The sequence below is a fragment of the Ceratotherium simum genome, chromosome 8 (genome assembly GCF_057802395.1).
Source record: "Ceratotherium simum simum isolate JZ-2026a chromosome 8, ASM5780239v1, whole genome shotgun sequence".
NCBI classification, from domain to species: Eukaryota; Metazoa; Chordata; class Mammalia; order Perissodactyla; family Rhinocerotidae; genus Ceratotherium; species Ceratotherium simum.
The window spans coordinates 6,055,233-6,069,237 of record NC_141907.1 but is presented as its reverse complement, the minus strand read 5'-3'; the positions used below and the strand labels follow the sequence as shown (position 1 = coordinate 6,069,237).

General features: G+C 50.8%; 1 protein-coding gene across 4 annotated transcripts in view; it reads left to right on the top strand.

Moving 5' to 3' along the window:
• EVC (EvC ciliary complex subunit 1) overlaps window positions 1–14,005 on the top strand; it is a 77,550-nt gene that overhangs the window by 7,279 nt on the left and 56,266 nt on the right. For all 4 annotated transcript variants that reach the window (XM_087434904.1, XM_087434906.1, XM_087434903.1 and 1 more), the window contains exons 3-5: window positions 5,021–5,104; window positions 7,807–8,039; window positions 9,430–9,514. In XM_087434904.1, the coding sequence (XP_087291030.1) occupies window positions 5,021–5,104; window positions 7,807–8,039; window positions 9,430–9,514 (402 nt within the window). The remainder of the gene's footprint in view (window positions 1–5,020; window positions 5,105–7,806; window positions 8,040–9,429; window positions 9,515–14,005) is intronic.

Here is a 14,005-nt window from a genome sequence, read left to right as displayed (position 1 = left end):
GGTTGGTTTCTATCCCCATTTTCCAAATGAGGAAACTGAGGCTCGGGAGATGGTCGCTGTCCCGAGGCACATAGCTGAGATTTGGGGCTGTTCGGCCCCTGCCTGGGGAGGGCCGCTTCCCCACACCCCACTGCCCTGGCGCTCCCAGTCATGGCCAGCAGTGTCCGCTTACCATGGTGTTTTAAAATGAATTTCACCAAAAAGTTTGAAATCAGTAGGGGGAAGCTTCTAGTTAAGTTGAAAAATCGGTTTTGGGGAGTCACCCCCTGCAGGCACTTCCCACAGATTCTGGAGACAGAGCTTCCCTCACCCACCCTGGGCAGGACCCCGTGGAAGGATTCACTGCCCTCCCCAGGGCTGACCCGGGGCGCTGGAGCTGGAGAGGGAGCTCCTGGCTGCTCTAGGAGCAGGGCTCACCGCAGATGAGTCGACACGTCCTGGTATGGCTGTGTGTCTTCAGCTCATGCTCCCACCCTCTCTGTTTCTAGGTGCTTGTCTCTCCATGTGTGTCCGTGCCTGTGTGTGTATCAGTGTGTCTCTCTGTATGTCCATCTCTCTTTTTTTGTGCGTCTCTGTGGGCCTCTGTGTATGTCTGTGTGACAGTGTGGATTTGCCTGTGGGTGTGTGATGTCTCCCTGCCTGTTTCTCTTTCCCTCATCTGTCTCTTTCTATCCCTCTGTTCCCCTCCCTCGTTGTTATTAAAACCCTGCTCATAGAAATGAAAACATATGTCCATGTAAAAACTTGTACACAAATGTTCATAGCAGCACTGTTCACAATAGCCAAAATGTGGAAACACCCTAAATGACCATCAGCTGACGAATGAATAGACAAAGTGTGGTCTGTCCATACAGTGGAATACTATTCAGCCGTAAAACGGAATGAAGTCCTGAAACATTCTGCAACATGGATGAACCTTGAAAATATTACTCTAACTGAAAAAAACCAGTCACAGGAGACCACATATTATAGGATTCCATTCGTATGAAGTGTCCAGAACAGGGAAATTTATGAGACAGAAAGAAGACTAGTGGTTGCATAGGGTGGGGGCAGGGGAATGGGAGGAACGGGGTGATGGCTAAAGGGTACAGGGTTTCTTTTTGATGTGAGGAAAATGTTCTACAATTGACTGGTGATGATTGCACATATCTGTGAATATACTGAAAATTATTAAATTGTACACTTTCCGTGGTTGAATTGCCTGGTATGTGAGTCATATCTCAATAAAGCCATTAAAAAAAAACAACCCCACTCACACAGCGGGCAGCCTTGGATGTGATGAAAACAACACTGGCTTCGGGATCCAGAATCCCGGAACCCGGTCCCAGCTCTGCCACCTGTTTGCTGTGTGATGTTGAGCAAGAAACATAACCTATCTGAGCCTCAGGTTTCCCAGCTTTACGATGACAGTAATGATGCTGGGCCCCCAGGGTCACCAAAGAGTTAACTCTGTGAACATTGCTGCCACACAATAGGTGCTCAGACAGTGTTTGCAGGGGAGCCCAGTCTTCCTACCCCCCTAGGAGGCTAGCTTATTTTTTCTACCTAGTAATGTTTTACCTGTTAACTATTTAGCCATGCCTTGCCGATGCCCATAATCAAGCTAATAATTGCCAAGCGTTAAGTTAAAGATCTGCCTGTTCCGGTGACTGGCTTACCGAAACGCGCCTGCCTTCTGCAGACTGAGCTCGTCAAGGAATGTGGGCAGGACTGATTTCGACGGGGTGGGTTGAGCTATAACTCCGACGTCCTTGAATGCACGGAAAGCCCAGACGTTTGTGGCTCGTGCCACCCCTTGCATGAATCCTGTTTTCATAAATAGCTCACGTCAGCTAAAAACAAACAGAAGATTCCAGAAGGCTCTGAGGCGTGCTACTTCACAGCCTCGGACCTCTCCATCATGTCCTTCTGCTTTGGAGGAGGGAGGGGATGTCTCCTCTATGGATGCATTTTGTGCATTCACTGAAGGAACACCTCTATGTCAGGGAGTGAAATGGCTTTTCTTTTCCTACAGTTATGCTTTAACTAATTTTCTGAATAATTGCATTGCTTCAGCTGAAGAAGTTTTACGTTGTAAATTTGTGCTATAACCAATTTTCTGAATAATTGTTTTGCTATGGTTGTGGAGATTATCAGAATTTGGAGGACATATGAACTTAAGAAGAAGAGCTGTAAAAAACTAAAAATGGTGGGTCCTGTTCAGGTAGCAGAAGCCTGTTCAGTCCTGTTCACTGATTCCGTTTGCCAAGTGCTTCTAGGTCCTTCATCCCGGGACATACGCGTGACTGTCACTGGGCCTGCCCTTGAGGGGACTGCAGTCTGCAGTGGGTGGGATGGAAAAGCCATTGCGTCCAGAGGTTCCCCACACAGCTGGAGTAATGCTGGCAGCTGGGATTGTGTTTTTAATGCACATGCCCAGGCTCCTTGTCCCCACGTTCTGCTTCCAAACATCTCAGGTGGCCCATAGCCATCCACATCCTTTCTCCTTATAATTACGTTTTTCATATTATGTGCAATTTTGTTTTTGTGTCTACCCTTTTGAAAATGAACCTCTGAAAGGCAGTGACCATGCTTTCCTCTCCTTTTTCACCCCTTTCATTCTGTTCTTTCTTTTCACTTCTGTTTGTAAGAAGTTTCAAGACACGCAGTGCCCTTTGTGCTTTAGCGTCTTTCCCTGAGCAGGTGTGCCTCCACCTGGACATCAGCCAGGGCCGGCTTCACGGGTGCGCGACCTGTGCAGTCACAGGCCCTGTGCTCAGTCAGGCTCTGGCCCTCATTTCTGGACTCTGCTGTCTTGAAATTCTTCATCATTTTTGAGTAGGATTCCCCCACCCTCATCTTCATTTCGCGCTGGGTCCGCAAATTATAGAACCAGTTCTGAAGTCAGCCTTCTTAATCTTCCTGCCACTCATTGCTTTTGTACCAACACAGCTTCAAGCAGAGAGTGGGACTGGATGCTGGGGGCTGGGGGCAGGCCATGCTCTGCTCCCCCGGGTCAAAGGAAAGCCAGGAAGGGTTTTAAGCCAGGCAGTGATGGAAACTGCATGTTTAGAAGATCATTTGATTGCCACGTGGAGAATGGATTGGAAGGTGTGGGCCTCTGAGCCTTGGTTTGCCTCTCCGTAAAATGGGATGATCATAGCACCAGCCTCCCAACGCTGACTGTCTTGTGATAATTAAATGAGCAAGTGTGCATCAAGTGCCTGCACACAGTAGGCCCTCAGTACACGGATGGGGAGCCAGCTGGGAGGCCGTTGCAGCCTTCAGGGTAACGGTGAGGGTGGCTTGGCCCAGGGCTGTGGATTTGAGAGACATTTAGGAGGTTAAGTTGGTGAGATTTATGGTTGATTGGACATGGCGGGTTGGGGTGTGGGGGTAACAGCACCCCAGGATCTGACTTGTGGCCCAGGGGCCTGGTGAAGCCAAGCCCAGGGGCCGGCTCTCCTGAACTCCCACTTCCTTGAATTTCCTGGCTCCCACACTTGTCCTTTTGGTATCACGTTGAAGGAGACAGGATGGTGTCAGCTAAAGAGGAGGGACTCTGGAGCCAGGGAATCCGAATTCAGATCCCAGTTCTGGCATTTATTAGCTGTGTGATCTCGGGCACACGGCTTAACCTCTCTGTCATCTTCCCCGTCTGGGACATGGAGACAGCAACCTCTGTGGCAGGGTCCTTGGAAGCTTCAGGAGGTAGCACGTGTTGGGGGTCTTGCCCCACTCTTGTCATCTAAGTCTGTTTTTGTGAGTCATAAGGTATAGATAGAAATGACAAGACCCAGGGCCCTCACCCTCGCTGCCCTGCTCAGAAGGGCATCACGTGGGTGAACCCCTCTCTGGAGACCTATGTGGGCCACGGTCCGGTGCTGTTTCAACATCCCACATTATGAGGAAGTGATCATTCCTTCTGTGTTCCCCCCCATAGGGTGTCTTATTCCAAGGTGAAATCAGCAATTGGAAACCAATCATTTGGTTTCTTCAAGATTTGGTTGAAAAGCATTGAAACAGATGTAGATGCAGTTTGTACCTGTCACCTGTTCAGGACTGTTGAGTGGACGTTGCTCCTGGTCTGGAGTCTCCTGACTTGTCTGCCTGCTCGCCTTCATCCACCTGCTGGTGTTTCCAAGGCATTTATTCAGCGCTGACTTCACCAAGTGAAGACATACAGAGAGGATGTGGGGGTGTAGAGGAGGCATGAATAAGTCCATCCAGCTACAGTCAGGGAAGGCTTCCCAGGGGAGGCACTTCCTGAGCAGGGTTTGACAGCAGCTCCTTACACCACTACTTACAGCCGCCCCCTGCTTAGCTTCTCTACGCCATCCTGGGGCAGATATGCACCTGTTACTGTCTGGGAAGACTGAGGCTGAGAGGTTACAGACTTGCCCAACCACTTCTTTTTGTTTAAGGATCTAATCCAAAGTATTGTGTGAATATTGTCACATGTAAGTGTTTATACCCCGATGACTCTAAAATTATTCTGTGTTTTCTTTTTCCACTAAAAGGTGTTCACAATAAAAATTATAGAAAAAGAAAACAATAATTTTAGAGTCGTCAGGGGTATAAACACTTACATGTGGCAATATTCATGCAAGACTTTGGACTAGATCCTTATTTCTTCCAAAGCTGAAGACTTAGAATTAAATGAAGAATGTGCTGTTCTCTTTTGATAACATCTATCTGTCCATCCATCCACCCACGTACATTCATCCATCCCCCATCCAGCCATCTATCCATCCATCCTCCGACTTATCCATCTATCTGTCCATTCATCTGTCCATCCATCCATCCATCCATCCATCCTTCCATCTGTCCATCTATCTATCTGTCCATTCACCAACCATCTACCCATTCATCCATCCATTCACCCATTGCTCTAGCAAGTGAGCACTTACTTGGATCTAAATGTGCCTATTATGGTCCCTCCCTGAGGCCACTGTTACAAATGGGATGCGGCATTTTGGAAACTCTTGGTGGTTTATCCTTCGTTTTATGGAACATGCCATTTGTTCTCTCTCCTTCCCAGGAATGTGGGCCGTCTTTCAACAGCAATATCACAGCATTTGCACTGAAGGCAAAAGTCGTCTATCCCATCAATCAGAAGTTCCGGGTGAGAGTCCTGAGCTCCCTCTTAGAAACGCAATTATTCCGTAATGTACCTGAGGTTAGGGTAGGAATGGGGGATTAAATGTGGGACTTTTGGTCCTGTTTGAGGGTTTTATGGCAATTCATTGTAATAGGGATACTTTTGAGCCTTTGTAACTGAGCAGAACTTTAGGGTTAATCCGTTTTATGACAGCTTTGCCAGGGATGGGGTATGTTCCTGGTCTAGCAAGGTAAGGAATTATCGTGGTCCGTTGTGTCCCTAGGGACACCAGGTGACGGCACAGTAGGGCAGCATCTGCCCTGCTCTTTTGACACGAATACAAATGTTGATACTGACCCAGTAACTAACACTCATCCTCATTCGCAGACCCCAGGGCTAATGCCAGCAGCTGACACTGAACACTTACTATGGGGCTGGCATCGTGCTAAGCATTTGTCATGCATTAGGCATTTCAGCCTGGCAGTATTCTTCTAAGATAAATAATACAGTTGTGCATGGCTTAACAATGAGAATAGGTTCAGAGAAATCTGGCATTAAGCCATTTCGTCATTGTGTGAACGTCAGAGTGGACTTACACAAACCCAGATGGTATAGCAGACTGCATACCTGGGCTGTATGGTGCTAATCTATGGGACTCCCATCGTCTGTGCAGTCCGTCATTGACCAAAGTGTCATTATGTGGTGTATGACTGTATTGTTATCTCCACTTTACACACGAGGAAACTGAGGCCCAGAGAGGCTAAGGACCTACCCGAGGTCACCCTGCAGGAAGGGGCAGGGCCAGAGTCAACCCCCACACCTGGCTAGAGGCCTCACACCTGAAGCCAGGCGTTCACACCTGTGGCCAGGAGTATCACAGAGAGCGGCATATTCCGTGTACTTCAGGGAGCCCTCGGCCTATGAGACACTCTGTGAAGGAAAGAGTTTCCTGGTCAAGTAAGTTCAGGGGCATGCTCCTGCTCTCCTGGCAGTAGAGAGGACGGACCCTGGAGTCACACAGACTCAGTCCTAACCCCCGTCTCAGCTGTGTACTGTTGGCCACTTCCTGAGTTCCCAGAGCCTTAGTTTCCTCATCTATGAGATGGGGGTAATGGCCCTCCTGCCTCACCATGTTGTTTTGAGGGTTCGAGAGGATAACAGACATGAGGGCTTAGAACACTGTGTGACATCTAAGACCTCAGTACACGTTCAGTTTTTTAGACTATCATTTGCTTTTGAAGACAGCCAGAGCATGTTGAAGGAGATATGGAGAATTCCTGCACCAAAGATATTATTCCACATTTTTTTTTTTTTTTTTTGGTGAGGAAGATCAGCCCTGAGCTAACATCTGATGCCAATCCTCCTCTTTTTTTGCTGAGCAAGACTGGCCCTGGGCTAACATCCGTGCCCATCTTCCTCTACTTTATATGGGACGCCACCACAGCATGGCTTCACAAGTTGTGCGTCGGTCCATGCCCGGGAGCCGAACCTGCGAACCCCGGGCTGCTGAAGTGGAGCACGTGCACTTAACTGCTGAGCCACTGGGCTGGCCCCGTATTCCACCTTTTTAACACAGACTTTCCCAAATTAATTTTTCTGCGGAACCCTTATGGTGCATGGTAACTGGTTATAGTTCATGGAGCTATTGCCTGGAACACACATTGGGAACCACTTCCTTCACTTAGCTATCCGGTGATGGATGAAGGGACAGAACTCCCAGGCCAGGAGCATTTGTTCATTTTAACACCCATTGCTGGGCAGGCTCTGTGGGGGGCACTGGGATTATCCGGTGGTCTGGACAGCATCTTCCTCGCCCTGGAGGCCCTCACAGTCTGGGTGGAGATTGCAGGACAGTGTGTGGTGACAGGCAAGACAGAAATGACCAGGGGCCTGTGGGACCAGCATGGGCTGGGCCTGGGTACAAGGGCAGGAAGACTCTGGGGTCTATGTCTGGAGGGAGGGATGCTCGGCCCAGCAGACGATGAGTCAGGGATGTTTCAGGCAAGGGGACCAGCATCTGGAAAGGCCCAGAAGAATGAATGACCAGGAGGGTTTGGAGCTGGCAGCCTGCTCAGTACCCCTGGGGCCCGCACACCTGGGAGCAGCAGAACCGAGGCTGGACAGAGGTGGCTGCTGACATTTGCTGAGCCCTCGGCTGTGCCAGCCGCAGGGCTGTGACCTCGTGTGGTCGTGGCAGTGCGTGGGGCTTGAGTTCCTGGATAAGGAGCTTTGAGTCTATCCCAGGGCAGTGAGGAGCCACCTTGAAGGCCTGGGGGCAGGAGGGTGACACCCACATAGGTGGAGAAGCGCTAAGTGGTCAGCAGGTTGATGGACAGAGCAGGCCCGGGGGTCTAGACAGCAGCGAGGGAGATAGGGCAGGGCAGGTGGGCCTGCTGTGGAGGAGGTCAGAGCCGGCAGCCGAGTGCGGGGTACAGGTGGGCCATCGGGGAACAGACCCAGGCTAATAGCTAAGGGGTGAGAGCCTGGTGCAGAGGGGCTCACCTCCTGGGGATAAGTGAAGGGACTAGAGCTCACTTGACACGGGTCCCTGGGGTGCAGGTGTCACCGTGACCCTGGGGCGGGAGCTCCACCATGTCACTCACTCCCCTCCCCACTCTGCCAGGCCGGCCTTCCGGGAGCTGCCGTCCTGTATCGCTGGTGGGGTTGCTGAAACAACTCGTGGCAGGTCACGGGGACTGAGTGTGTTTTCTCTCCTGCCACCCCAGCCTCTGGCCGACGGTTCCTCCAACCCGTCTCTGCACGAAAACTTGAAGCAGGCTGTTCTGCCGAACCAGCCGGTGGAGGCTTCGCCTTCCAGTAGCCTGGGGAGCCTGAGCCAGGCCGAGAAGGACGACTGCAGCTCCTCGTCCAGCATCCACTCGGCCACCAGCGATGACAGGTTCCTCAGCCGCACCTTCCTCCGGGCAAACAGCTTCCCCGAGGCGCTGACCTGTGAGAGGTAAGGAGGGGCCGGATGGAGGCTGCAGACCAATGGGCCATATCATTGTCAGAGGAGGAAACAGAGGCCCAGAGAGGTTAAGTGACCCAGCCACGGACACACAGGGACCCAGTGTCACAGCTGGAGCCCGGTAACCCTCTGTCACTTACCGTGTGGTTAGGGCCAGCGTGGGGTGATGGAGGCAGGCCTGAGCCCTGGGGAGAGACCTCAGGGGGCCTCGTTTAATCAGGGACGTGCCCCGTGCATTGCACAGCAGCAGCTAGCACTGATTGAGTGCCTTCTGTGTACGGAGCAGAGTGCTAAGCACATCGCAGGGATTAATTATCACATGACCACAAGGATCAGGTCTGTCTTCTTCGTACTGTGTCCCTACTGCCCAGTGGGAGCCTGGGACAGGCTCAGTGATGAATAGATATTAATCAGGTGGAGAATTAATTCCTCCTAACAACCCTCTGAGGTAAGTGCTATTATTACTCCCGTTTATGAAGAATAAAGCGAGACACAGAGAGGCTGATGACTTGCCCAGTGTCACACAGCATGTGAGTGATGGAGCTGGGTTTGACCCCACCACCGTATCTCTAGAGCCCACTCTCTAAATCACCCAACTACCCAGCCCAGAGCAGGGCTCAGCACATGGTAGGTGCTCAAGGAACTCAGTCTGCGGGTTCGAGCGTCTGTCCTCAGGCCTCTGTCTGCTCTGAAGGTCGCTGGGTCCGAGGGGCCCTGGGTGAGGTGAGCCAGGCACGGCCCCGGCTCAGGGCTGTGGAAAGAGTGGCCCCGACCCCAGAGCTTGTGTTGACCCTGAAGGTGGCCCAGGGAAGGAGGGACGTCGTCGGACAGGAGCTTGCTTGGCTCCGCCCACCTGGCTGGGAGGAGCTGTGTGAGCTTCTGGACTTAGCAGACTCGGAACAGTGCGGGTGGGAGTGTAGTCGTTTAAAACGCATTTGCCTTTGTGGGAGAAAAGGTCATGGGCCTTTGTGTACACCCCACCACCTATCTGCCCTGTGACCGTGTTACCCTTGATGTCTGAATCAGTTTCCTCATCTGTAAAATGGGCACGAGAATGTCTCCGTGATGGCCCTGAGGAAAGGTGACATGTGACGCTACACGTGAAAATGCCCAGGGAGGACGTGTTATTTTCTCTCACTTATGTTTTGTCTTTGATGTCCCAATGACTGTTCCCTTCTGATCAGATGCGAGTTTCACATAGCACCTTTGATTCCTTCCTATAAATCTTTGGTGGTCATTAGGGATCTCTGCAGGCTGCAGAATTTAAAATCTGGGGCCAGGATGCACCCTGGCTTGTCCTGAGCAGGGACGTGCCAATACTCAGTGACCTCTCCCCACTTGAAGTCCTCTCAAAGCCTCTTCTGTTTCTCTCGACTTGCAGTGTGGACCTTGACTTGTGTATCTACAGCCTCCACCTGAGAGATCTGCTGCGTGTGGACGCGTTGCTGAGGCAGGAGGAGCACGTGGTAGGTGGGGAGGCGTGCCCCCTCCCTTTGCTGGGGCAGGGACGGGGAGACAAGGCTCTCTGTGCGCTGAGTCCCGGAGACCCTCGGGAAATGGGTCTCGGTGACAGCGGAGGGGAGAGCAGCATTGGGCGTCTGACCACAGAATGGAAAAGCGGTTCGTGGCTGCGGATGGGGCACAGGCTTTGCTGTAACCAGAGCTGAGGGGCTGAGCAGAAAGAGGAGGCCTATGGTCGGAGCACACCTCCTGATGGAGACAGAGGTCGAAGATGTTTAGAAGAGCAGTATTTTTAAAGGAATGATGATATGAGAATAATACAGTCATGCCTCGCTTAACGACGAGGATACGTTCTGAGAAATGCGTCGTTAGGCAATTTCATTGTTGTGCAAATTTCATAGAGTGTGACCTACACAAACCCAAATGGTAGAGCCTACTACACACCTGGGCTATATGGTACTAAACTTATGGGACCACCATCGTGTATGCAGTCTGTCATTGACGAACCGTCGTTAGGCGGCGCTAACTTAATTGAGTGCTTACTATGTCCTAGGCCTGGGGTGTTATACAGGTGGTTCCCTTTAAACCTCACCACAACCTGGAGAGGTGGGTGCCATTATTATCTCCATTTTACAGATGAGGAAACTGAGGCACAGAGAGGAGGACTCACCCAAAGTCATAAGGCTCTAAGTTGGAGCCAAGATGGGACGTGTAGTGCCTTTTTATAGGCATGCATTCTCTGAGTGAATGGAGGAGAACTCAGAGCCTTCCTGACATCAGGAAGACAAGACTGGTCTCCGCCAGATGCACATAGTCTCTGAGTGAATCCCACCACTGGACGGGAGCTGCGGGAAGTCAGAGAGATGAGGCCCCTGTAGCTACGGAGCCCCCCAGGGGTTAGCCGGGTGTCAAGGGCAGGGGGTTAGAGAGAGGAGTTGTTTCTCCCTGAGGCATGTTCTCTGAATTATTGAAGGAGGCCTGAGACCTGCAGAGAGGAGGGAGAGAGAGGCCTGCTGGAAAGAGAAAGGGAGATGGGTAGATGGAGAGAGTGACAGAGGTAAAAGCAGGGACACAGACAGATATGCCCACAAGGCGCTTCATTATGAACTGGAGAAATAAAAGAATATCACGGGGGATGCGGCAAAAAGAAAAGTGGGCCCCGTGTGAGCAGGATGGGCCTCCTCTCCAGGGGCCAGTATTTGCAGCCATAATCATACTAGGGTTCCAGAAATAGAGCCTGTTCCCGCAGCCTCACCACATCCCACCCCGGCAGAGGCCCGTGGACACGAGGCACCGGCCCGCCTGCAGCAGCAGGCTGCTGTCACTCGGCCACACCTGGGCCACCTGGGCAGGTGGCCCTGGCGATTTTCCCAAAGGCTCTGTGCTCCCTGGAGGGTCGATTATTTCTGTGCTCAGAGCCCCACCCAGCTGATGGGTGACGTGGTCCTGGCTGACCTCGCCCCCGGGGTACCCAGTGAATGCCCACAGGAAAGCAGCCTGCTCTCTGGAGAGGGTATCCACGTCACTCGTCTGCCCACTTCTCTGTGGGCAGCCTTCCCCCGTGCCAGGCGCAGTGCCAGGACGGCCCCTGCCTCTGTGGAGCCCACTGTCCAGGGGGAGATGGCGGTAAACAGACAGCACAAATGCCCAGTGGCACACAGTATGACAGAGCAAACAAGAGAGTACTGTGAGAGTGTGCAAGAGGGGATCTGGGTGAGTGTGGGGACGGTGCCTTCCCTGCAGGGAGACACGGAGCTGGAACCTGGGGAAGTTCCAGAAACACCAGATGAGGAGTCAGAGACTTGGGTTCTAGTCTATCCTCTGACACTCATGAGCTGTGCAACCTTGGGTAAGTCCCTTCCCCTCTCTGGGCCACTTTAGGAAAGGTGTAAAGATAATGTCCTTCCAGCTCTTACCCCATGGACTTACTAGGAAGTCAAGTTGTCCCCCTTTGAAGGGTCTCTGTGGGCACCTCTCCAGGCTCTGTGGGGGCTATATGACCAGCACCATCACAGCACCTTTCATTAAGCACTTATACTCTGCTAGGCTAAGTGCTTCAAATCTCTGATCTCGAGCCCTCACTGCTGTTTCACTTATGAGGAACCTGAGGCTCAGAAAGGTCGAGTCAGTTGCCCAAGACCACATGGCTGGTGAATGGCAGAGTCAGAACCCCAATGAGGTCTGTCTCTGCACAAGGTCTGTGTGTCCCCAGGGCCCAGCACAGTGCCCTGCATGTAGTAGGCGCTCAACAGAAATGTGTCCAGCTGACACTGACACCGCCCTGGGAGAGCTGCTCACCGGGTAAGGCCCTTCATTCACCGTGGGGCGTATCTTCGTCGTGTGCAGGACCTGTAGAAACGTGGCGAGTGGGAGGGGGCCGTGTTACACGAAGACCTCAAGTTTCGTTTCCTGGTAGAGATCTGTCATCACAGGTCAGAGTTCAGACCAGATGAGACCGTCATGCAGCCCAGAAGCTTGGAGCTCCCTGGGGGCACTTGAGGAGGAAGAAACTGTTGCTGGGCTTATCTGGGAGGTGGAGAAAAGCTGCACTTGTAACCCTTGAAAGCAGAATGGCGGAGATGAGAACGGGTTAGGGGATGTGCGTGTGGGGGGTGGCTAATAAAGGGGAGCACTAGAACTAGGGCATGCCTCTTGGTGCTGAAACATTCTCTGTCTCAATTGTGGCAGTGGTAACGTGACTATATAGATGGGGTAAAATTGTGTAGAACCACACACACACACACAAATGAGTGCGTGTAAGCATGGGTGAAACGAGTTAGGTCTGTAGTTAAGTCCAGTGGAACAACGCCCGTGTCCGGGTTGATACTGTACTTCAGTGATGTAGATGTCAGCCCCGGGGTGAACCCACCGGACTCGACTGTTTCTGCACCTTTCTCTGCATCTATAATTATTCCAAAATAAAAAGTTTTTAAAATTGAAAGGAATGGGACAAGACCCATAAACATTACTGATTCAGTTTGGAGTCAAAAAGAAAACAGATTTGAGACTAACATCTTGAAAAAAGAATGTTCCCTCACGTGGCCTCAGACGTCAATGGGTAGAAAGCCAGGACAACATCTGTCTTCTTAGAGCTCATCAGCACTGGCGAGCAGAATGAAGGTTGGTGGAAAGAGTCTCGGGTTTGTCCCTCTGGGCTGTCCTTCCTGACGTGAGGCCAGTTGTCCAGATTGCTCAGCAGAGAGTTCCTTATCTATAAAACGGGAAGAATGGACCAACCTTCTGTGTGCTGTGAAGATCAAGTGAGATAATACACATTAGCCTGGCACAGAAGAGTGTTTAACGAACCCTAAATCAAGGGTCAAAAACTGTGGCCCTTAGGGGCCGGCCTGGTGGTGTAGTAGTGGTTAAGTTTGAGTGCTCCGCTTCAGCGGCCTGGGTTTTGCAGGTTCGGATCTCGGGCGCAGACCTACACACCACTTATCAAGCCATGCTGTGGCGGGCGTCCCACATATAAAGTAGAGGAATATGGGCACGGATGTTAGCCCAGGGCCAATCTTCCTCACAAAAACAAACAAACAAAAAACTGTGGCCTTTGGGCCAATGCGGCCACGCCTGTTCTTCTACATGTCACCCGTGGCTGCCTTCATGCTGTAACCGCAGAATTCAGTAGCTGCAAAAGCGATAGTATGGTCTGCAAACTCAAAAATATTTACTAGGTGCCTCTTTACAGAAAAATATTTGCTAACCCCTGCGTTAAAAAATGCCTTACCACCCAGATATGCCTAACTGACCTTTCACACGGGGGCAAGAGCAATGCAGTGGAGGAATGATGAACGTTTCAATAAATGGTTCTAGAGCAATTGGACACCCACAAACAAACAAAAATGAACCTCAAGCTAAACCTCACGCCTCGTATAAAAATTAGCTCAAAATGGATCACGTGCTTAAATGGGAAATATAAAATTATAAGTCTTTTAGGAAAAAACACAGGAGCAAATCTTTGGGTTCTAGACCCAGGCAAAGAGTTCTTGGAATTAGCACCAAAAGTGTGACCCATAAAAGGGAAAACTAATAAATTGAACCTCATCAAAATTAAAAACTTCTGCTGTATAAAAGACCCTATTAAGAGGACGAAAAGAAAGAGAGAAGATATTTGCAAATTACATGTCAACAGAGGACTTCTACCTAGAATATGTAAAGAACTCTCAAACCTCAATAGAAATAAGTAAACAATCGAATTAGAAAATGGGCAAAAGACATAACAGATATTTCACCAAAAAGGATATACAGTTGGCAAGTAACCACACACACACAGCGCACATAAAAAGATGTTCACCATCGTTAAGCCATTAGAGAAATGCAAATTAAACCCACAAAGAAATATGACTACACATCTATCAGATGACTAAAATGAAAAACAGTGACAACCCCAGATGCTGGTGAGGATGTGGAGAAACTGGATCACTCAGACATTGCTGGTGGGAATGTAAACGCCACACTGAAAAACAGTTTCTCCTAAAACTAAACATGCAGTT